Raw genomic sequence first — 25474 nt, 5'->3', positions numbered from 1 at the left:
TAACTGAAATTGGAAACGCTTTTAGAAGCCTCAGGAATACTATTTTTGGAATACTCTTAAATTAAACTCTGTGTTGCCATTTTCTCTTAGCTTCTTGTGTAGAATTGCTGGCAATTAAGCAATGCTGGTGAGATGCATATGGTTTCTTTGCAGACTTTCTGTTGCATTAGAGGCTATAGTATATTGGTAGAGTCTTGGTTCATACTTTGGTTTAATTGAATTATCCATCCATGCACCCCTCCTGCGACAGATTGGCTAATGATCCTGAAGTTCTGAGGCAGCAAGTACGAGTAGCTTTTAAAGATCCCATTAAAACCTAATGAAAAGTACTGCTTATATACTTCCCTCCATCTCCCTGTACTTATTTAACGCAATTTTCCTCAGGATTATTCTAGAAAGGAAACCCTTAAGCTTCTGAAATATTTGGAGGCCTTGCGTTTACAGTGGGGATGTATGTGTGTGTAGAGTTTATAGGGTAGACAGGAGTGTCTGAGAATGTCTGCACACCAGACTGCGTGGATGGGATCATGGCGGTGTTAACAGGATACTGTTCGTTCTTAGGGATTGTTTACAGCAGGACCCAAACCAATGGATTCAAGTTACAAGCATGGAGATTCTGGCTAAACATCAGGAAGAACTTTCTGAGGGTAAGAGCTGTTTGATAGTGGAACGAACTCCCTCAGGAGGCGGTGGACTCTCCTTCCTTGGAGGTTCTTAAGCAGGGGTCGGCAAGGTTTATCAGCCATGGGCCAGATCACTCCCGCAGAGATCGTCCGTGGGCCGGACTGGCACAGTGCGACACCAAAAATTGCATCTGCGCATGTCTGTGGTGCCATAAACCGCTTCTGTGCATGCCCAGATGCCGGAGATCGCGCTTGCGCAGAAGCGATTTTCGACGTCTGGACATGCGCAGATGCGATTTTTGGTATCTGCCCATGCGCAGACATGATTTTTGGCGCCACTCGGGGAGTCCCCGCACCGCGCTGTGCCAATTTTGCGCAGCTTGAGGGGGACTTGCCGAGCGGGAGGCTCGGTTCCGGGGCAGCTTGTGGGCTGGTAAAACGGTCTTCATGGGCCGCATCCAGCCCATGGGATGCACGTTGCAGACCCCTGTTTTTAAGCATAGGTCAGTTGGCCATGTGTCATGGATGCTTTAGTTGAGATTCCTGCAATGCATTCTACAATTCCCATCAAGGCCCCTCAAGGAAGCATATTTAATGTCTCAGAATATCACAAGGTTCTTCCTCTGCGAACCTCATGGACTTGGGTGCGTAGCTTGTCTCTGCATTTTCCTTGGGCTCCGAGGGCCTTCTGGCAGTTCCCTCACTGCGAGAAGTGAAGCTACAGGGAACCAGGCAGAGGGCCTTTTCGGTAGTGGCGCCCGCCCTGTGGAACGCCCTCCCATCACATGGCAAGGAAAGAAAGAACTATCTAACTTTTAGAAGACATCTGAAGGCAGCCCTGTTTAGGGAAGTTTTTAATGTTTGGTGTTTTTCGCTTTTTATTATTAATATTTTGTCGGGAGCCGCCCACAGTGGCTGGGGAAACCCAGCCAGATGGGCAGGGTATAAATAGAAAATTATTATTATTATTGGGGCATGCTGTAGTCCTAAAGTGGGTAAATCTGAGGAGAAATCTGATTTAAGAGATTAAAGCCTTTCCTGGCTGCAGAGAACCTTCCAACATACACTTATTTGCCAGGGAATCCTCTGGTATCGGCCGTAGAGCCCTGGAACATTCCAGAGAATGTTCCGGTGTGTTTCAGGGCATTATTTCAGGCCCTACATTATTACAATCCACAGAGCCCCAGATGAACCGAGAGTGTGCTACAATGTGCTTAACATTTCCCCGTGGCTGCACATTGCAAGGGAAGATTAATAATAGCTGTTGGCAACCGGAGTTTCAGGAAAGATTGTCCAGCGTTATTAATCTTCTTTGAGGAGCCCCGATGAGCGTCTGAGGAATTCCGAGTTAAACATAAGGACATAAGATGAGCCTGTTGTTCAGGCCAAAGGCCCATCTAGTCCAACACCCTCTTCTCACAGAGACCAACCAGATGTCTCTGGGATTTCTGCAAGCAGATCCTGAGCCCAACTGCACTTAGCAACTGATATTTCAAGCATTTGGCCCTCCAGCAGAGTTAACTCTGAATTCCCTGAAATGTAGTTTGAAAGATACTTCGCCTTCAGTCCTGTGATTCTGGTTCTTGTGCCTGAGACTGCACTTTCTGCACTGTCATTTAAATTGTTTTGCATGGTGTTGCAAGAACTCCCATAAGAAATTGGAGCCTATTTCGTTGCTTGATCTGAAGCTTTACCACTAAGTTTGGAAATACATGTCTCAGAAATAGATAGCAGTTCTGTTATGTACTGAAATTCTCACCCTGGGCCAGCAGGGGGATACTGTAGATAGTTTTCACTCAGGTCCACATATGCAAATAAGGGATTGAAAGTGACGTTCAGTGATTGGATAGTTCCAGAAAGTGGTTACTGTTGTGTTGTAGTGGAGCTCTATATAAGCAGGCTGGCTGAATCCTTCAGTTCAGTTGTGTTCTGGCCTGTGAATAAACAAGAGCTGTTTGAAGAATCGCTGTGTCGTCTGATATGTTCACCCACAACTTAACAAGTTCTCTACCTTAACTTTTTTTTCAGGGCTGTGGGATGGCTTTGTATTCCTTCCATCTCTTTTGTATTGCTCTCCAGGCAAGGAGATACAGGAGGTTTTGCCCTAGGTTGAAGAACTCTTTAACTGCCACCCCGACTCAACCCTTTCGTGGATGCTTAGCACTGATAGTCCGTTGAAGTGTTTATCTCTGTTTTCCCAGCTGGCCAGGCCACCATTTTGTATTGGGGCAGAACAAGTGAAGCTGATTGCTTCTGGGGTGTGTGAATTGGGACAGTGGCTTGTAGGAATATGCAAAGAATATTCCCTTCTAAGATTGGAACGAATCACCCTTCCATTCCTTTTTCCCACTTGTATCGTTTGAAATTCTTTGCTACCGGAGCAAGTCCGAGGGCAAGGACTGTCTTAGGACTGATTTTTGTAAGCTGCTATGAGAGCCATTTCCAGTTAAAAGGCAGGTTATAAAAGCTGTATGTAAATAATAAACACACACATATATATATATTAGCGGGGTAGGGTGAACTATTTATTCAGAGAAGATTTTATTTTTGTTTAGTCGTCTAGTCGTGTCCGACTCTTCGTCACCCCATGGACCAGAGCACACCAGGCACTTCTGTCTTCCACTTCCTCCCGCAGTTTGGTCAAACTCATGCTGGTAGCTTCCACAACACTATCCAACCATCTTGTCCTCTGTCGTTCCCTTCTCCTTGTGCCCTCCATCTTTCCCAACATCAGGGTCTTTTCCAGGGAGTCTTCTCTTCTCATGAGGTGGCCAAAGCCTCAGCTTCACGATCTGTCCTTCCAGTGAGCACTCAGGGCTGATTTCCTTAAGAATGGAGAGGTTTGATCTTCTTGCAGTCCATGAGACTCTCAAGCACCATAATTCAAATCATCAATTCTTCAGCAATCAGCCTTCTTTATGGTCCAGCTCTCACTTCCATACATCACTACTGGGAAAACCATAGCTTTTACTATATGGACCTTTGTTGGCAAGGTGATGTCTCTGCTTTTTAAGATTTATTTTTTTTAGTGTACTGTTATATTGCCATCATGGGAAACACCATTTGGATTTGCTGCCTTGCGTACCAAAAACACGCCATCTCTGGCCCTGCCTTCTGAAAACTAACCAACACCTGTGTTGGCACTGTTGATCATAGGAAACTGACTCGTAGCTTGTTGGACTATATGCCCACCTAGCCCACTATTGTCTACTCTGGCAGCAGCTTTCCAGGATTCTCTGGTAGTGGCCTTTCCCGTCACCTGTGACCTGAGTGTTTTAATTGGAGGTGCCAGGGATTCAGCCTGTGACCTTCCGTACATGCTTTTTGTGTGGTTATGTGCCAGAACAAACCTCTTGCTTGTGCCACATCCACCATGTGTAGAGGAGGAATGGAGAACCTGTGGGCCTGCAGATGCCTCATTTATGCTGTGGAGCATAATAATAATAGTAATAGTAATAATAATAATTTATTATTTCTACCCTGCCCATCTGGCTGGGTTTCCCCAGCCACACTGGGCAGCTCCCAACAGAACATTAAAAACAGAATAAAACTTCAAAGATTAAAAACTTCCCCAACAGGGCTGTCTTCAGATGTCTTCTAAAAGTCAGATAGTTGTTTATTTCCTGGACATCTGATGGGAGGGTGTTCCACAGGGTGGGCGCCACTACCAAGAAGGCCCTGTGCCTGGTTCCCTATAACTTTGCTTCTTGCAGTGAGGCAACCATCAGAAGGCCCTCGGCGTGGACCTCAGTGTCCAGGCTGAACGATGGGGGTGGAGACGCTCCTTCAGGTGTACTGGGCCGAGGCCGTTTAGGGCTTTAAAGGTCAGCACCAACACTTTGAATTGTGCTGGTACTGGTTGACATGGACCCAATGTGTGCATGCTTGTGCTTATAAGGCAAAGGGTGAATGAATGCTGAAACAAGGCCCAAAGGGTTGGTGTGCAGGCCCACATCTCAGGCTCTAATTGTGACTGATATTGGCATGGGTGTGTGCCAGGGCTGGGCAATATATCGTCCAAAACTTGTTTGAAGTACATATCGTGATATCGGTTTCATAGTTTTTGACCTGGCAATATACTGCAAATCATGATGTGGGGGGAAACGTGAAGCCAGCCAATGTCTCTTCATAGCTCTATCCTAATTTCAGACATTGTGATATATCGGTTTGTTGCGATGCTTAGCTGGTGATATGCCATGAAGTTGAAAACCAGGTATCGCCTATCCCTAGTGTTTGCACAAGCTAGGAAGACACAGATTTGTCTTCGTTCCTACTGGGTCCTTTGTGGGCTTCCTCTCAAAAAGTAACGCGAAAGTAGACGTTAAGTTTCGTTACCGTACAAACATTGTTGTGTTTTGCTTTTAGCCCGTTTCTGTCTACCTCTTGATATAGAACCTAGTCGCCATTAAAAATTACTGTTCTGTTCATTTTGTTTCTAATGCATGTTCAAAAATTTATAACGAACAAAAGAGAACATTTGTCTGGCCACTTAGGCCTCCCGTTGCAGTAGATAGATATTGTGTGGCTGCTTCCTCCGCACAATGCTTCCATTCTGACGGGTTGTCCTCTCCCGAATACAAATTTGTATACGCCTCTGAGCACCGGGCAATGGCTTTGTGAAGCTGGCATCCTCTTGGGAACAGAATTCGCGTAGCACAGCGTAAATATTTAAAATGTAATATCTGCACAGTACACTTTACCTCAAGGTATGCCACGCTCTAAACTGCAGAATCAAATAAGGAACGAAGAACAGATTCGCTTCGAGCCGGGGGAGTATATAAAATCTTTATATAAAGAAAACTAAAAATAAATAAGCCACTTGTTTGTGATTTATACAGAAGTGGTTCGAATGCCTCTTTTAAACACTGGAGGGATCTCATATTGTCCTTTATATCCCTGAGTTGACAACAACAACAATGGATTATCCCAGGGTTTTTTTTAGCTGGAACTCAGTTCCGGCACCTCTCAGGTAGGCACCATTGCCATTCTAAGAAAACAATGGAGGTGTTCATGGTGACTTCCAGTACCTCTTTTTCTAGAAAAATAGCACCGGATTATCCACACGGGACATATTTTAAGCCACACAGGGGCTGAAAGACCAGCACATGGTCTCCCGCCACTGACCGACTCTCCCGGCAAACTGATGGGATCCATGAACTTTTTAATCCAGGCATAGGCAAACTTGGCCCACCAGATGTTTTGGGACTACAACTCCCATCATCTCTAGCTAACAGGACCAGTGGACAGGGATGATGGGAGTTGTAGTCCCAAAACATCTGGAGGGCCGAGTTTGCCTATGCGTGTTTTAATCCCATAGTCCCTAATATGAAGAGCAACAGTTAGTCGGTTCCCTGTGTGAGCTAGGACCTAGCCAATAGGAATGAAGAGCGTGATGGAGGACTCTAGAAGGCTTAGATGTGACAGTTGTAGAGATCAGATCCAAATTATCTCCTCTCCAAGCTGCTATTTACTCCACATGGCAAAGCCTTCAGGTACTCGTGATCATACACTTATGGTCTCTTCCCCCCACCCCCGGTAAATAGCAAATGTGAGGGGGGATTTTGATTGGGGAAAACTGGAAGAAAGGGTTAAAACCTCACCTTTTGCAGCACTGTGTCCATAATCAGCACCGCCTTCTCCACATACACCTTCCATGTAGGTAACGCATTTCCTGATACAAATGGTTTGGCCTTCAAAAGCTTCTGTTGGTGCACACACCTGAGACTTAAAGGGATCTTTGCTTATGTCTGTTTAAGAAATTGAGTGAGGTGCATAATATCTACATGGTGCCTAGGGAACAACTTGCACCTTAATATCAGCAAGACAAAGGAGATGGTGTTGGACTTTCGGAGGAAGAGAGGAGAACTAGCCCCGCTGTACATCTGGGAGGGCTGTGTGGAGAGAGTCTTCTTGTTTAAATTCCTAGGAGTTTATCTCAGTGAAGACCTTACTTGGAAAATCAATACAACCCAGGTGGTTAAGAAAGCCCAACAGAGACTCCATCTCCTCAGAGTATTGCAAAAGAACGATGTCAATCAACATTTGATGATCTCCTTCTACCAGTCCACAATAGAAAGTGTCCTTTCATACTGCATCACGGTGTGGTACGCTGGTTTGACATCAACTGATAGGAAGTGCCTACAGAGGGTGGTGAATACGGCACAAGATATTATGGGCTGTCCCGTGAATCCACTGGGTGACATTGCGGAAGAACGTTGCCTCAGGAGAGTGAGGGAAATTCTCAGGGATGATTCACACCCTGGCTGGCACTTTCTTGATCTCCTGCCCTCGGGCAGAAGATATAGAAGCAGGATTAGCCGCACCAACAGGGTAAAGAACAGCTTCTATCCGTGGGCTGTTAGGCTGCTGAATGAAAAGATAACAACAGGGCAACTGACTTTTGGGTTTGGTGGGTGTGCGTCAGTAAACGAGGGGAATTAAGACTAAGAGAGCTGAGTGGGTGGTGCTTGTGTAATCTTACTGTATACAAGTTGTACAAGTGACAATAAAGTATTTCAATTTCAATTCAATAGTGGACAGCTTCCTGAGGTTGGGGGCTGATTGAGTCTCCAGGTCTCTGTTACTATTAATGGTCTTATTTCTTTAGGAAATTTATATTTTAAAAAATGCACACGCACACACATAAACAGTGTACCATAAGGGAAATAAAAAGGCATAAAATATAGCAGAACATATTGCATAGTGATCAGTGGCCTTTTGTTGATGACAATAATGATCCAGGAATGCTTGGGAAACAGAAAGGTTTCTTAAGAAGGCAGCAGGAAACATGATATAGTTGACACCTGTTTAATGTCTAGGGCTTGAGTGTGGAACTTCCAGTCTTGTGTAACGGGCCCTGGAAATGCTTCCCCAGGCCACCCCCTTCACTGACAATGCCACACTCCTCCTCCAGTTCTTCTTCCTGGCTGGAAGGATCCTTGATCTATAATAATGCCTCTTACTGGATGGAGAGATGTACTGTATTTTTTGCTCTATAAGATGCACCCGACCATAAGACGCACCTAGTTTTAGAGGGGGAGAACAAGAAAAAAATTATTTTCTCCCTCTCTGTGCAGTGCCCCTTCAGCGAAGCGGCAGGAGAAACAGAGCCCCTTCCATTTTTCCTCCCGCTTCACTGAAGGGGCGATGCGCAGAGAGGGAAAGCTGTGCAGCACCTCTCCAGCGAAGCGAAGCCAGGAGAGCAAGAGGGAACGGTGCGCACCAACCCCTCTTGCTCTCCTGGCTTCAGCGAAAGCAACGTGAAGCCATGGAGCCTGCATTCGCTCCATAAGACGCACACACATTTCCCCTTACTTTTTAGGAGGGGAAAAATGTGTCTTATAGAGCGAAAAATATGGTACATGTAGAAACCTCTGACTTCTCTGTGGCTGAATCGCAGCCTCTGGACAGTTGCCCACTATTCGGAGTGTTGCCGTTTGGGCTAAAAGTATTTCCTGCCCCTGGCCTGGGGGAAAGGTGTCAAGACAGAGTTCTGAAAGGCCTCCTACCCCTTATGACCTCGAGATGTATCTTGGATACCTTTACCTCGCAGAATAGCTTTCAAATTTTCACTGTGTGGATCTAGCTGCTCAGTATTTTCCTTTTCTTCCAGGGCAACTCAAACAGCATTGCGTCTGTGGACGTTTCGGCTGGCTTTGTCGGGCTTGATAACTACGTGGAAATCCCGGCCATCTTCCTAACTGGATTTGCGACGTACTCTGGACCTTTGTTGTGGGCCATTCACTTGCTATGCTATTTGAGCTCCGATGTGAGCAGGTAATCTGTGTGTTTGGGTTTTCTTTGCACTGACCGCAGCTTTATAAATACTGCTAAATGTTTAATTTCTTTCTGGCTGTGTGCTGAATGTCACAGTCCATGCTCCAGCGAACTTCGCAAGCCTAAGGGGCGAGCTGGAGACGTTTTGGCAAATGCGTGTTCTCAAAGTTGCGTGGGCCGAGATAATGGAACGTTTAAGAGGGCAGGACTGGCAGGCAAGCAGGAGGCTCTTTTTTTTCTGCCCACTGATCCAGCAATTGGGTTTTTAGAGTCTGGCTGGAGAAAAGAAGTGAAAAACTACTGGTGGGTGGGGAGAGAATTCCTGGGCAGGGGGGATAAACATACCTGCCTGCAGATTCTGCCTTGCAATTGTCCACATTTCTCCCCATATTAGCATTTCAAAAAGGCTTTGTTGGCATCTGTCTGTCTCAAGAGACAATGGAGTGCTGACAATGGAGTCAAACTGCTGCGCTGGCAGCACCAAAGTGACCTTCCTGGGATGCAGTCCTAGGCTGTGTGTATGGAGGTCCTGGGCTACCCAGGCGACAAGAACCCACTCCCACCCCGGCCTCGCTGAGGTGGTCCAAAGGAAAGCAGAGCAATACGTTTGGCACCAGCTTAGCTGAAGTGAGGGACATGAGGCAGGAGTTGATAATGCAGGTGAGCTGCGCACAGGTGAGCTGAAAGCGAGCTGCCGGCCAGCCCTGTGGAGCCTCCTTTTATTGAGACAAATATGCAAACCAGTCAGATACATTTTGGGCTGTGACCTTTACACATCTTCCGGTCCCGAGATCGTGGGGTGGTACAAAGTTATTTTGGCACCTGTTTCCACCGCGTCATTTTCCCCTTGCACAGTGTATGATGAAGGAGACAAAAGGTCTCAGAGACAAAGGTTACAGACAGGACCCCGCAGACTACGGAGACTGCAAAAGGTTAGACAGAGGCAATGATGTTCAGAAAGCTGTGGCTTGTCTGGGGGGTGTGTGTGCCCCGCACCCCAAGGTCACGCGTGCAGGCCGGCTGAGGCTGTGCTCCCTCCGGACCCCACTCCGTGATCATCCCTACAGTTAGCTGCAGGAGTTGCCGGAAGGAGGCGTACAAGACACCATCCAACTGTCTTAGGGACTCCACTCTGGGTCTGTGAAGGGTTTATTCCTTAGCCTTTCCTTCTCCTGAAGAAGGCAGCGGAGGTTTAGTGTCAGAAGTCTGATCCTAAGGGTTGGAAAAGGTGTGCTTTCTTTTTCTGCTTTGGCTCAAAATAACATGAATGGGATATGGCAGGCATAGGCAAACTCGGCCCTCCAGATGTTTTGGGACTACGGCTCCCATCACCCCTGACCACTGGTCCTGTTAGCTAGGGATGATGGGAGTTGTAGTTCCAAAACATCTGGAGGGCCGAGTTTGCCTATGCCTGGGATATGGCTATGTGGTCAAGAGCATTGGAGAGCCTTGATTACAAAGATCCAAAGTCTCCACACCTGTTGGCTTTTCCTGATTCAGAGTAGGAATGATGGGGAGTAGGGTGTGGGATGCCATAGCCTGAGGGCACTCGAGGTACCTTCAAGCAGCATCACCCACTTGGCCTCTGTCCCCTCCTACCCTTCCCTTTGCGGGTGGTGACTAGGGTTTTTGGCCCTGCCAACAACGCCATCCAAAAATTGTAGACGCCCCCCCTATAGAGTGAATGTATATATTCACAATATACAGTGGTACCTCGGGTTAAGTACTTAATTCGTTCCGGAGGTCCGTTCTTAACCTGAAACCGTTCTAAACCTGAAGCACCACTTTAGCTAATGGGGCCTCCTGCTGCTGCCGCGCCGCCGGAGCACGATTTCTGTTCTCATGCTGAAGCAAAGTTCTTAACCTGAAGCACTATTTCTGGGTTAACGGAGTCTGTAACCTGAAGCGTATGTAACCTGAAGCGTATGTAGCCTGAGGTACCTCTGTAAAGGGGTTGCGGCTGAGTGTGTATCAGCTTTTTAATATTGAGCACTGGTTTTGAAGCTTTCTCATTATATGTAAGCTAATTTGAAGCCGTTGGCGGGGCTTCCTGGTAAAAACTCTGGAGAATTGCTAACTCAGGAGACCTTGTCGCCTTTCTTCTTTTTAAAATATGGTAGTTCATATTATTTATATATATATATATATATATTTATAATAAAAAATAAAAAATAAAATCACCTTCCTCCCCTATAAGGATCGTCAAAGCTGCTTATGTTACAAGTATCAAATAAAAGCACTATTAAACTCCAGAATAAAAACTAGAAAACAATAAAAACAGCAGCTTACATGCTTAAAATGACAGCATAAACATTGCCATGTCAAACTTGCCACTACCCTGTAGCCAGCTGCAAATGCCTGGTGGGGTGTTTATAGTTTATTATTATTATTATATTTTATTATTTTCTATTATTTTAAAAATTAGTTGCCAAAAAGAAATAATTGAGTTACATATTGGAAAAATGACTCAACTAAACAAATGTTTAGTTAATAACTACTGTATTCATAACTATTTTACAGCAACTTAAAACATTAACTTAAGATGACTTGACGATTAAGAGAAACGTATTTACAGTATTTTTAATTAATTTGAACTATGTTAAAATCATTTAATATCGGCTCCAGAAGTAATGTTTGGACAAGCCCTAGTGGGATGAAAGTGTTTGTTTTAAGTATATAATCTCCATTTTTTTAAAACAATGCAAACAGTTCCTATTAAAACTTAGGACGAACAACAGCAACTGGGAAATTTGGCAAAAAGATTAATTGCATTACATCAGAATGACAAATTTTCCTGGCTGGACTGCTTGATTAAAGAGCTGCAAATATTGTTCATGTGCTTAAAATAGATTCTTAGTTTAATTGGTTGTGTTCCCTTTAGTTTCCTAAAGCCGTACTAGATGGGTGAATTTCGCCCATATGCAGTGTAGTTCAGATTCTTTAAAAGGAAAATACCCCTGTTGAGGTATTGCCACTGACTAGCTAATTCAATCCTTGCAGCGACAGTCACATTAACACCAGTTTTTTAAAAACGTGTTTTCATTCCAAAACCTTTATATAGCTAAGTGGAAAAATATACCCAGGGGCAGGAGAGGTAAATGAACAACAGCCACATGGCCATCCAAAGAAGTAGACTGAGAGTCCTAAAAGGATTCTGTTAAGATGCAAGTCATAATATAGTGGTACCTCAGGTTAAGTACTTAATTCGTTCCGAAGGTCCGTACTTAACCTGAAACCGTTCTTAACCTGAAGCACCACTTTAGTTAATGGGGCCTCCTGCTGCCGCCATGCCGCTGGAGCACGATTTCTGTTCTCATCCTGAAGCAAAGTTCTTAACCTGAAGCACTATTTCTGGGTTAGCGGAGTCTGTAACCTGAAGCGTACGTAACCCGAGGTACCACTGTAATGTGAAAATATGTGAATGGCCAGAGAAGGGTTTAATGCTGTGTAGTTAAAACATTTTGGTTTCTGCCTTCCTTGGTAATTTGTGCCATCGGGATTTCACGTGGATACTCAGAGCTCAAGCGGGGGCCTTAATTCTTACACCCAGAGTATAATTTAAACCAGGGGTCAGCAAACTTTTTCAGCAGGGACCTGGTCTGCTGTCCTTCAGACCTTGTGGGGGGCCGGACTATATTTTTTGGGGGGGAAAGGAACAAATTCCAAAGAATGAACAGGGTGGAACTCCCTGTGTCTTTCCCAGCACAGGTTCAGCCTGACCAAGGCAGTGATCCTCTTAACAACCTGCCAGGTTGGTCGCCATTATTTCCATATTGCAGATTCCATGGGTGGGCAGGAGGGACAACGTGAGGACTGAGGTCTTCCTGATTCCACAGTTCAGCTACTTAGCCTCTCTGCCTCACTAGCACACAAGCTGGGAAAATCCTGACTTGCCAGAGGTTATATTAAGAGAACAGGACCTGCCATTGAATTATTGCCAGGTTGCTGTGATTTTCACTTCAAGGTAGAGATTGGCTTATCAGTCTCACTACTGTCCAATATAAAAAACAGCGTTTAGGCCTGTGACAACCATTACTTGCTCAGTCCAATGGCTAGCGTGTTCAGCGGCACATCATTTTGTTTACCAAGTGCTTTGGTATTGCGTCTCTACAGACTTAGCAAGCACCTACTGTGCATCAGAGAGATTGCCTGTGTGCCTGTAATTCTGTTTTGCATTACAAAACCTACAGCACATCCCCCCCACCCCTCCTCCAACCCTTTATTAAACTTAATAAGCTGTTTTTTGTGCAGTACACAATTCTAGCGCCGGCTGCAAAGCCTGCATAAATACGTCCTCCCAGGATGCAGAGGGTGTGTTGTCAGAATCCCTTAACAGCCGCCACAGAATCACAAGTGTTATTCATGGTATGGTTAATGCTCCTCACGCAGACAAGGAACCTGGAGAGCTTTTAGCTGACCTTGGTTCATCAATAGGCTAACATTGGAGAGGGAAGAAACTCCTGATGAAGCACAGTGTTCAAGAGGATTCACTTTAGTTCTCAAATTTCATTGTATTCTGCAGCCTCCCTCTTCTCTCCCTCCCCCCCCCCGCCAAAGTGTAGGGATCTAGCTGGAATTTGCAAGGAGATTGTCCTGAGCACTGATCAATAAAAATATGTAGAACTGTAGAGTTGGAAGGGACCCAAAGGATCATTGCAGTGCAGGAATGCAGTGCAGGAATACAGGGATCGAACCTGCAAACGTTATTAGCACCACGCTCTAACCCACTGAGTTCTGTAATGCACTGCACTGTAAGCTCCTCTGGGAGCCTTGGCTGAACTGTGGCAAATGTTTCCAATAAACAACGGCAGCACCTGCCTCCTAAAATAAACCCAGCCTATAGGTATCAAGGGACGTGGGTGGCGCTGTGGGTTAAACCACAGAGCCTAGGACTTGCTGATCAGAAGGTCGGCGGTTCGAATCCCTGCGATGGGGTGAGCTCCCGTTGCTCAGTCCCTGCTCCTGCCAACCTAGCAGTTCAAAAGCACGTCAAAGTTCAAGTAGATAAATAGGTATCACTCTGGCGGGAAGGTAAACGGCGTTTCCGTGCGCTGCTCTGGTTCACCAGAAGCGGCTTAGTCATGCTGGCCACATGACCCAGAAGCTATACGCCAGCTCCCTTGGCCAATAAAGCGAGATGAGCGCCGCAACCCCAGAGTTGGCCACGACTAGACCTAATGGTCAGGGGTCCCTTTACCTTTATAGGTATCAAACATTGAAGAAACACAGGTCTGGTTTGAGGAGTAGAGAGTAGCTGAACAAATGGATTTATTGCCCCTGTGTTGACCATATATTCATAGGCACACCTCGCTTATCTTAACTAGTTCCTAATGCATGTGACATTCAGGTGCCTCGGTGCTATTTGACGTGCACCTTAATGATAGCAGATGGACCTCTCAGCTTGATAATTGGTGATGAGCGCTAGAGATGTGTATAGAATCAAAGATTTGATGTTGCCGGCCCTTTAGAACGATTATCTTGAGTGCCTTGATGCTGGCGCGTGGGGGCGCATTGTCACGTTGAGTAAATGGAAATAATTGCGCCTGTATTGTGTCAAGCTTTGAAGATCAAATTGGCACAAGACCAGTGGCTAGCAGAGCCAAATAGTGGAAGCTGAAGGATAGGCTTTCTGCCAGCTAGGTGGCTCTGTTCTGGAGTCTTTTGTCTTCATTAATGAAGTGGGATTGGCCTGTCACCTTTTGACAGTTTAAAGCAGGCTTTTCCTCCCATCAGATGCAGTGGGACTGTGGGGTCTTTTGCCAAAAATCAAAAATCTGCTCTTTGCACTCTTACTATTTGGCTTTGAGTATCAATCTGCAAGGGACATGGGTGGCGCTGTGGTCTAAACAGTTTCTATCCAAATGCGATTTTGGTTTTAAATGCAGTGTAAGGTAGTCTCTATGGGAGTATATTGTATTTAATTATTTTATTTTAATTATTTTGTATTTTATATGTCTTGGAAGCTGCTCAGAGTGTCTGGGAGAACTCAGCCAGATGGGTGGGGTATAAATAATGAAATAATAATAATAATAATAATAATAATAATAATAATAATAATTGTTATTATCTTTTCTTTGAACTGCCCTGAGACCTCTGGGTATAGAGTGGTATATAAACTCAATTAATCATCATCATCATCATCTCAACCAGGGAGACTAATTTTCTCCCAATTGAAGAATCTGACAGGCAGCTTCTCACCTCCTATCTTAAAATAGTATTGGGGTGACAATGAGGACCTTCAGTTGAGCCATACCTGCAGTATTGTGCAGTACACAGGCCACAGCATGCAATGGATCATGTTTCTTATACATACACAGGCAATAGAATTGTCTCCTGGCGAGCCCCTGCTCCTCTGCCATGAAACACCTGTGCAGTGTGCAGGGAATTCTGGGACATATATAGAGTTCACACTGGGCCCCATCAGGCCTGTTGCAAATTACCCAGCTCTCTGTGGGAACTGATAGTCAACACATTGCACTTTCTGATGGCCCCATGTTGCCAGGGAATGCCAGTTGCACTGGGCAAGCTGTCTTTCCAAGAAGCTTGCATGCCATTACTGATTGCCTCCGCGAGGAGCCGTTGGCATGCTTTCAAGGAAACCACAGCTCCCTGGAACACACTGGCGGAACTGCTGCTCCAAAAGCACTATTAGTGCTTGGCGGCAACAGCTCCCATTGGACATGTTTCATTTTGGTTCCTTCCCAATTACCCATTCAGCGAGAGCTGTCTTCATGTATGAGCAGTCCCATCATTTCTCTTTATTCCCTGACTGTCATGATGACAAAGCCTTCTCTTTATGACAGGGCTTACAAAAGGTCATGTGTAATAGCTCTACAAAGTTAATGGGCAATAAATCTACAGCCTTGGGAGCCACCAGTATGGCTTATTTTTTTTAGTTTTCTGTGATTGCCATGTGGTGTCTGCCAAACCATCTCTTGAACTGTTAACGTCTGGATTTCTGCCCGGCACTTGGATGGTTCCCATTGTCTTGGGCCTGCTTTGGAACTTAGCAGCGGCAAGATGTCCCCTCCGAACCATTGCTTTTCTTATACAGTAAAAAAGGGTGGGTGGGTGGGTGTCTCCAGTTGTAGGTAACAGAAAGACAAAGTCCCGGGAACACAATTTAGCAAAAAAAATGAAAGTAATATGTATGTAAACATGTGCACTGCAGTAAAAGAATACAACGATCTACGAATAATACAAGCCAAAGCCATCAGCATTCCTTTTAGTTTTGCTAAGTTGGGTTGCTGTGACCCCACCCCACCCCTTATAAAACACCTTTATTGTTGTTGGCACCTGTCTGTCTTGGGAGAAGGAGTCCACCTTTGGGGGTGGAGAGTTACAGCACCTGCTGAGGCATCTAGAAGAACCATATATTCATTGAGACTCATAACTCCACCTGAGTTGTTTTTGGCTCTCTGCAGATCAGGCTACAATGCTGGAAGCTGGTTGTCCTGCGTTTCCTAAATCCACTTCCATCTTTTATTTATTACAGAGGCTTTCCTATGCCAAGGAAATTATTGGCTAGGGCATTGACACGGGCTGAGATCATGTTTTGCTTTTTGCTTTTTTTTTATTTAAAGGAATCCTTCAGCCATGGGGCACGGCTGCTTCTGTTACGCGCTGCTGCGTTCCATCCCGGTCGCCGTGTACATCGTCTTGGTCACGGGCCTGCGGTACCACCTCTTCATCTGGAGCGTTTTCTCGCCAAAGCTTCTCTACGAGGGGGTGCACGTCTTCATCACGGCAGCCGTGTGCACCTTCTTCACAGCCATGGATCACAACCACTTGCGTAAAGTCCAAGACTGAAAGCAACCGTTAAGGCAGAGTCTTGCATAATTTCGAGCGACGGACTGAATTTCTACTATGGAATGTGGATTCTTGCCTTTAGATTGATATTTAAAAGTTAACTGGGTAATCTATTTTTGGCAAACACGTTTATACATGCATACATATCCAAACACACACACACAGAGGTTGCATTGCAGAGTCTGTCTTGAAGTGGTGTTCCAAGCGTAACAGGTCATGCAGTCGGGAACTGTATCTAAATTTCGGTTGGACTATAAATGGTTTGTTGGATCGTGTCCCTTCCATGCCAGTTTTCATTGCCTGCCTTAACTACAGTTAAGCATCCCATTGGCATAGATGTTGATTGCAATGGAAACTAGCCAGGCTCTGTTCTCCATCTTACTAAACCGGAGTTTGAAGCTGGTTAACAGGCCCTGGTCAAGTGGGCATTTGGCTTGACTTAACTAGGATTAATACCCATTGCTGACTATTAAATGGTGGTTATAGTAATCAGTGGCAATTGATGCTGGAAGAGGTCACAGGCTGCCCCCGATTTCTTAATTGCACCACAGTTGTCCGTGTTGTGTATTCACTATCTGGGTTTGAACATCTGAACAGGATCATCTCTTGAGAAGTTCTTACTGGTCTTCATTCCTTCATATTGGAGTTTAGATGAAAATCTACCAGGCTTTAACAGATTGCTGGGGGTAGGGTTCTCTCTATCACTGGAACTGTATGTTTATTCCACTCCTGCACTGCATTTCTCATTTGTTAATCATAACTTGAATAAGTAAAGTTTTTATCTCCTTATCAAATTCCATGGAGTGCTGGCTGATGGACCTCACTCAAAAGGTTAAAACTGTGAAGAAGATTCTCTCCAAACCAATTACTTGTATTTTTGTTGTTGTTTCTTTGATATACTCTGAACATGATGGCTCACAATGTGACAGGATGCTGTGAACTGGAGATTAGACGTACACACATACATTTATACAACACGCATCACAGTTATATGAATGTAGCTCTCTCAGTTTCCTGTCGTTTTCTGCAAACAGCAGTCAAAGACTATGAAAGCGCTCTGGCAGGCTTAAAAGTGCTGGCATATCTGTAAATATGTGTGTGAAATTCTTTATAAGCATTACTGGAATGTGTTTTTTATAGGGAAAAGCAACTAATTCCATTATTTTTGATAGCTGAATTGTAGCATGGAAATGTTACGAGTTATATATGTAATTATATAAATAAGCTATCAGCGAATGTCAGTATACTTGCAGCTGACAGCAAGCTTTGCTTAAGAAATGCAAAATCTATGTTTTAAAAAAAGAAGAGTTATATTTATTTATGCTAACTTTAACTCTCCTGGGTGAGACCTTATTTTTTGGTATTAGCATGTGTTCAGAGGCTAGCTTTCTGAGAATCCAGCCCTTGTGGGGTGAGTGGGAGCTGGTTGTGGGTGCTTAATCACATGATGTTAGATGGGGGGTGTGCTGCATTTATCTGCCTGTACTTACCCTGCGACTCATTCTCAGATCATGGAGGCAGGAAAAGCCCATAGGCACAATAGAGTCTGGCTCAAACTTCATATTCTCTGTTTATAGTGTGTCAGGCCAAAGCTCGTTCACATTCTCAAGTTACACACTCAAGTATTATCCAAGCAAGCCCCATATTATTCAAGCTTCTCACGTCTGGTGAAATGGTGTCAGATCTAAACGTCTAAACGAGGTATACTTTCCTTCTCCCGTGCCGTGGAAAGACAAAACGCTTTGTGCTGTGAGCAACGGTGATTTACAAGGTGTTTTCATTCCTTCCTACAGAGATGCAAGCAAGGACCGCAGAAGCACTAACAATGGGATTTAAGCAGCATCTCTGCATTTGCAGCTGTTGATCTCTTATTGTTTTTAGCTGCACGGTTCTGAAAGCATTTGATTATTTACATGTTATTGCAAACTCTTGGAATAGCAAGCAGGAGCAGAGCAAATAACGCTGCTGCTCTGGCAAACAGCAATGCTAATATTTTCTCCTACTTTAAAAAAAGAAATTTTCTCATTATATTTCTAGGCGGTGTTTTCCAAGTGGAATTGCTTGCCTCCAGAGCAGGTCCTCTCTCCCCACATCTCAGTGTGAGTCACTGTTCCGGCTCAGCCCCAATTGGAAGGAGGAGAAACCGGAGGTGCAATGTGCAGACTCCTCTGAGGACAGGCAGTTTTGCTCTGTACAGGGAGGGAGGCAGTTGTCAGAGGTCCCTTTGCTGGAAGCAGGGGGTGGGTGCTCACCCCTGGAGCTTACCTGCATGCCGTGACATAACAGGTAAGTACATTGGGCTTACAGGAGTCTTTGATTGGTTTCTTTAAAATTTTAATACTTATATTTCTAGTGCAACAAGCTAATGTGCCCCAGTGCACAATTTGGCGAATTAGTGCTCCAAGGTAAATGAACAATTCAATCTTTTTCCAATAAGAAAAAATAGCTTATAAGAAACATTCGAATCATGCCACATGTAAATACAGTTGGAGTTTATCTGAGCAACCACTCTGGCCTGTATATATGCTAATATTTAAGATAGGGTGGCAGTTTTTCAGGCAGTGATTTTTAATAGGTTAGATAAGAATCTTGTTTTAGTTTCAATAACAAAGAGTCTCTCGGGGCCAAACTAGATGAGATGCAGGAGATCTGAATCTGGATTTCCTGATGTTTTTCAGATTTATTCCAATTCTGCAACTTTGCACGCTCAACTAGACTGGGCCCGGGGAAGAGGATTTAATTCCCAGTGTGTTTCCCTTTGCTTTGCTGGAGTGGCCTTTGTATAGGTAGCTATATCTTTTTCTTCACAGGGCAAATGACAACTTACGCATGTGCTTTTGATGAGGAAAATGACTTGGAAGGATTGACTTTGCCTTCTCCCGTATTGGAGCCTGATCCAATTCTAGAACTCTGATCACAGATCTTCCCCCATCACCTCCAGTTTGGCTATGACCCTGGTTTAAAATGCAACTTGAATGCGGTGTATACATGTTTTAAAACCTTCCCTCACAGCCTCTCATAAAACAGAGGCCATGACTGCCTATCTCACACATTGACTCAATTCAGATACTGCCCTTCCCATTCGACATCCCAGGTGGAAACCTGCAAACTGATACTGCAAGCCAGGATTACCTCATGATTTGTAAGGGGGTGGGTAATCACACCGAGGGACGCGGGTGGCGCTGTGGGTTAAACCACAGAGCCTAGGACAGAAGGTTGGTGGTTCGAATCCCCGCGACGGGGTGAGTTCCCGTTGCTCGGTCCCTGCTCCTGCCAACCTAGCAGTTCGAAAGCACGTCAAAGTGCAAGTAGATAAATAGGTACCGCTCCGGCGGGAAGGTAAACGGCGTTTCCGTGTGCTGCTCTGGTTCGCCAGAAGTGGCTTAGTCATGCTGGCCACATGACCCGGAAGCTGTCTGTGGAGAAACGTCTGCTCCCTTGGCCTATAGAGCGAGATGAGCGCGCAACCCCAGAGTCGGCCATGACTGGACCTAATAGTCAGAAGTCCCTTTACCTTTTTAATCACACCAGTTTCCCAGTAAGGTGTTATAGCAAGCCAGTAACTCTTGTACTAAGATGGGCATGTGAGGAAGGGAGGAACCACACAGGTACATGGTGCATTCCCCAATCCAGGAATGTGATGGTTGAACCAAACAATTGAACTGCTTTTCTATCTAACAGAATGACCTAAGGCAAAAAAATCTGACTTCTTAGGTCAGGCGTTATCAGAGTGGCACAAGACATTATTAGAATCACAGAACCATGCAGTTGGAAAGGCTAGTCAACCCCATGTAATACAGGAATCTCAGCTAAAGATGACAGATGGCCACCTAAATTCTGCTTGAAACCCTCCAAGGAAGAAGACTCCACAACTTCCTGAGGAAGACTGTTCCACTGTTGAACAGCTCTTACTGTCAGAAAGTTTTTCCATGTATTTAGTCGGGATCTCCTTTCTTGTAACTTGAAGCCATTGGTTCGAGTCCTACCTTCCAGAGCAGAAGAAAAGCTTGTTCCCTCTTCCATGTGACAGCCCTTAAGATATTTGTAAATGGCTATCGTATCTCCTCTCAGTCTCCTCTTCTCCAGGGTAAACATACCCAGATTAGTACATTCCCTTTTCATCTCCATAGAGGACTCTTGCCTAGTAATGACCAGTCATTGCTTCTGAAAGTTTTGAGCGCTTCAAGTAAATGATCTTGTGTCGTGTCTTTGCATGGGTATGGAGAAAACCAAAAAGGAACCTTTGATTTCATAGTGGCTCCTATGTCCATTTGCCAGGAAAGATTAGGACTCCAAAAATGGATTAAGAAGAAATTAGTGAAGGCATCTTATTATTTCGCTTAAGGCCTCATTGCACAGTAGATTTTAATTTGTATGCATTAAGATGTTTTCTAAGTATGTAAAAAATATAAAGGTGCAAATTCAACAAACGTGTTCACAAAAGCACATCTCAGTCCAGTAGACATGGCAGGGAGCTGGAATTGGCTGCAGTTGCGTATCCCAGCCAATTTCACTTAAGTACCAACATAGACTAATTTTAATGATTTTTGCTTTAGCAGCATCTGTGCACTTGATGCTTTACACAGCAACATAGACAGGCTTGTCTCTTTCCTAAATAATTTTATGTACAGATGAAATTACAAGAAATAAAGAGAGAATACCCACAGTGATCGGGGGCGGGGGGGATTGGCTGGGGCTTTTATGCTTTAACACAGCGCTGCAAAAGTATTTTGCCGTACATACATGCTTCTTTGCGTATCCAACGTTAGATCTGAAAGGCATGAACTGTGCTTCTCATACAAGTCTAGTTTGCTGCTGCATATTGTGTGTGCTGTCTGTTAGGCTGTCGTGGACAGCACAGCACTAAGTGACCTTTTCATGACAACTCCCAAAGAAAGTTATATTTCTTTTGTTCTCCAGATAGGTCACGCGTGGATGTATTGTTCAACCATCCTTTGTGCTAAACGTGGTTTGTGGTCTTAATTCTAAGCAAGACCCTAAAAATACAGTAAAATGGTAGTTCGGCTTGTCAAGCTGACGTCTGTCCACATAGGGTGCCACATTGCAAGCGGAGAAGCTGGAGGGGCAGAGAAACTGCCCTAATCATTGTTGGTTTGGTGTAGATCCTATTCTTTACCTATGGTTTGCATGCCCAAATGAAACCATGGTTTATGGCCAGTATTAACCATTGTTAAGGAAAACAAACCATGGTACAAACTACAGTATGTGCAGCTTGTTAGTTTTGTTCCATTAGAATTCATCTCTCTTCTCAGCTAACATCTCTGTTGGATGGGCTTTGCTTTATGATGAATGTCAGAAAAGAAGTGTTGCTGTTTTAACTAGCTTTTGCGCTTGTGAGACCTGCTGCTGTCCAAAGGCAGCTTGCTCCCCAAGAGGTTTGTAACACATCTGTCAGGATTTTGGTCTAACAAGGAGATTCTTTTGGGGAGCAGGAAACAGCAACTTTGAATTTGCTGCAAAAGGCCAGATAGGCATGCGTACTGTATACAATTGTCTCTGCTGCAGGATCTCTACTAGTTTGGATGCACAACTGCTTCTCTGACACACACACACACACAGACACAACCCCATGCCACTTGACATTCAGGCAGGTAGCTGTGCCAGTTCTTCAGGTCATAACCCAGGATCCCATGCAAATCTTTCAGCTCAAGATTGTTCTAAGAATTGACCTTTATTCGGTGTCCATTTGCTTAATTAGGTAATGCATTGTAGCTCAAATTCCCTGCTGTTTTGAAAAGATTCATTTTAATGGGAAAGTTTGCCTCCCTGCGGTACGATACGAGGCCCATTGATTTGGCCAGTTTGCACAATCAGACTCATGTAGCAAATGTTTTTTTCTTCTTCTGGACTCAGGAACATCAGGGTGCAGCTGTTTGCATCTGTGCGTTGAGAGAAAACGGCGTATTTGTATGCATTCTCCCCCAAGGAATATATATATATATAGAGAGAGAGAGAGCGCTTTTCCTAGGCATGGTACTTAAACTGAACCCTTATTCTGTGGCAATCTAGTTCTCTGTGTAGATAATCCCTCCCACCCCTCTTTTTTTAGGGAGGAGCAGTTCAAACTAGCCCTAAATCATATATTTCCTGTTACAGAGCTTTCTGGAAATAGACATGGAAACCATGAGGTTAAAAACAAATACTTTTTAAAGAAAGATGCAGTGCATCTTGGGGACTTGCTGCAAGTTTATTACTTACTTGAAGTCTACCATGAAATCAAAATTAACATTGGTATTGAAAAAAAGAAAGAAGTGGTGAAGAGAATATCCAGAAATTTAGAATTCTGATTTTGGGTGGTTGTGGTGGTAGCAGCTTAATGGTAATGGGGGAAAGTCTAAATCTGCAAGCTTTGAAGGAGTGAGTTGAGTGTGTGTTTAGATGTTTCCAGGCTGAAATGCCAGAAGACTGTTACTTCTAGTTTTTTGATAACAAACTGAATTAGCATTTAATAGTTTTAAAGCATTCTTGTTCCTTTAGACACCAACTTTGTAAAATTGAAACATGGGTTAATCTTTGGGTTGACTTTCAGCCCAAGCCTATGAATGTTTGCTCAGAAATCCCCCTGTGTTCTGTAGAGCTCACTCCTGGGTCATCGTGCATGGAATTTCAACCTCAGAATTGGGAAGGTGTGGGTGAGTTTTCCAGTCAGAAAGCCGAAAGGACAATGAATACTGCTAGGCCTGAAAGGGTAGCTTTCAGGACTTAAGTGGGCAATGATGACTGTCTAGGCAGAGGAAAGAAATATTCCAAGTCCAGGCACTTGCAAGAGTTACTACAATGAGAATTTCAGTGTTGGCAGAGTTCCCTTGTTTTCAGCTTCTGTTGACTTCTGATTAGTCCATGTTTTAATTTCCTGTTTGTGTGTGTTCTGTACACGAGTTATTTCTCCTGTTCTGAATAAAGTTTGTTTGTTTTTCTTTTGACTAATTTGGCTCTTGATTGTGCTGTTTTTAAGCATCTTGAGCACAGCTCGGCTGGTTTTTGGAATCCATCTTGGTACGCTTCCCTCCTTGAAGTTTCTACGCCAGTACTGTATATATATTTGCAGCTCCGTTTCCCTTTTCCCCTCACAAAAATGCATCTTTGTTCCATGTCAGAAGCACACAGGGAAGGGAAGGCTGTATTCCCACAGACCAAATATACAATAACATATATATTCAAATCCTTATTTAATGGCTGGAAGGAAATGAATGGATTAGATCTCATCAGGCAAACAGCCTTCTAAGTGGAGACAGATGAAGTAAATTCAGATGACAAAGGAGCAGAAATCCACAGTCGGTTCATCAGGAAAAAAAACCACGAGAAAAAGATTTTAGAGAATAATGTGAAAGTGAAGAAGATACAAGGGGATCATGGAATAGCTAGAAGCTTTTAATAGACCTATACTCAGTGGATTTGTCTTTTCTTTTTCTTTAAAGGAAGCACAAGAAATCTACCACAAAACAAATAACTGGAAGGCAACAAAATTAATACTAAACTGTGTAACAAATATTGACACAGCATAATTGGACTACAGTGGTGATGTGGACCTACAACTAGCCTGTACAAATGACAGACGGAAAATGCTGAAGTGAGCCAAATTATACATGCAGGACGTGATTAGAAATATCAACACCCGCTGCCCAGCATGGGTATAAAGTTGCTCATGAACCATTGGTGCTGATGACATCTCTTAATATTCTGCCTAAAACCCTGCTGGGAGACTGGTGCGTCACTCCCAAATGGATTTACCCATTGTAAGAATGATTAGTTGCATGAGAAAAACCCAAACGTGCTATGTGTGGCAGACATATTTATTCAAAATGGTGCTGATAGCAGACCTGCACTGCTGTCTCACGACTTCTAAGAGCAACCCACTGAATATACAGACTCCCCCCCCACACAATTAAGCAGAGGTTACGTTTATGCGCATAAGTGAAAATCATCATATAAGTGGGGGGTGTCAGTATTTTCATCCCTCCCATTGCAAAGATCACCAGATCATGTTTGTTTTACTTTCTGTCTGAGAGAAAGGAGGAGGTGGAAACTACTCTTCTAGACTTCCGTCCCTAGTACTGTGGTGGTTTTTCTTTGATCTGTCTAGAGACAAGATGGCAGTATGAGAGAGCTGCTTCTCTCGTACATGTTTGTTATGGTCTTTTATTTGTTTAATCAGTAGAAATAAATTAGGTATGCCACAAAACCTCCACAGCTTTGCTTCTGTTACTCGGCTGCTTTCGAGGTGCTCACATCAGCAAATGTGAGTCCACTGCACCAGGACCTATTCCTCGGGAATGCTGTGCTGCTGTTCCTGCGTTCCTGTGATCAGAAGGTCAGAGAAGGTGCTCCTGACACCCAGCCCATGCAGGCGCTGAAGATGTGGGCTGTACATGGGTGTATGGGGGGGGGGCCTCTTTCCCCCCTGCTTTCCAGCTCTCTCTCCTGCTTTCTCGCCACACAACTCTTTCTTCAACTAGAGTTGAAGCTCTGGGGCTGAGTGGAGGCTGGAGAATAGGCAAGCTGTTGCTTGCGTCAGCTGCTAGGCGGGGAGGCTGAGCAGCCTAAACCAGGCATGTCCAAAGTCCGTTTTGGGGGCGTAATCCGGCCGGTTGGTTTAATCAGTCCCCTGTGCCCCAAAATACCTCAACAACTTCAATCCTAAAACTTCAACCCTAAAAAAGCTCAACAACTTTGGGGTAAAATCATAAAACTCAACAACTTCAATCCTAAAAAAAAAGGTTAACAACTTTGGTCGGCCCTCACGGCCCTTCACTTCATCAAAAGTTTGGACACCACTGGCCCTAAACAAAGCCCTGCTGTGCCTCTTTGGGGCTTCCTCAACACTCATTGAAGTCTTCAAGCTCCAGAGAGGGTCTCCTCATGAGCCACATGGACTCCCAAGCTCTTCCGCCATTTCCTGGTTTGAATCTATTTATTTTATTTCCTGGTGCTGAGCATATATGCAGTCACACATGAGTCAAATGTGCATAAGTGGTGGGGGGAACGCCTGTATAAAATATACATTCTGTCCTTTGTGAATGTTGGTGATTTGTATTCTAATTGGTTGTAGCTGGACTCGGGGAATTACAGGGTTGCATTCATCTAAGACCTCCTCAGAGTAGGCCCTGTTGGAATTAATGAACCTGTTAGTCATGCCCATTAATTTCTGAGTAGGACTAATGAAAGTTACAACTCTATAGATCCTCCCCACTTGAACCTTGTGCTGTGTGTTAGTTGCAAGAAGGTGTGTTTCATTCAAAAGGCAA

At 44.4% G+C, this 25474-nt stretch overlaps 1 protein-coding gene across 2 annotated transcripts in view; it reads left to right on the top strand.

The window, feature by feature from the left end:
• Window positions 1-23156, top strand: part of PIGG (phosphatidylinositol glycan anchor biosynthesis class G (EMM blood group)) — a 58415-nt gene extending 35259 nt beyond the window's left edge. Inside the window, exons 12-13 of one of the 2 annotated variants that reach the window (XM_083593028.1) lie at window positions 8236-8399; window positions 15983-23156. In XM_083593028.1, coding sequence (XP_083449154.1) covers window positions 8236-8399; window positions 15983-16208 — 390 coding nt within the window. In that variant the 3' untranslated portion in view covers window positions 16209-23156. The remainder of the gene's footprint in view (window positions 1-8235; window positions 8400-15982) is intronic. The other variant, XM_083593029.1, reaches the window with a different exon arrangement.
• The last annotated feature ends 2318 nt before the right edge of the window (window positions 23157-25474 follow it).

Source organism: Podarcis filfolensis (assembly GCF_964270895.1).
Source record: "Podarcis filfolensis genome assembly, chromosome: 17".
NCBI classification, from domain to species: Eukaryota; Metazoa; Chordata; class Lepidosauria; order Squamata; family Lacertidae; genus Podarcis; species Podarcis filfolensis.
Note: the sequence above shows the minus strand (reverse complement) of the source record. Positions and strands in the feature narration are given on the sequence as shown.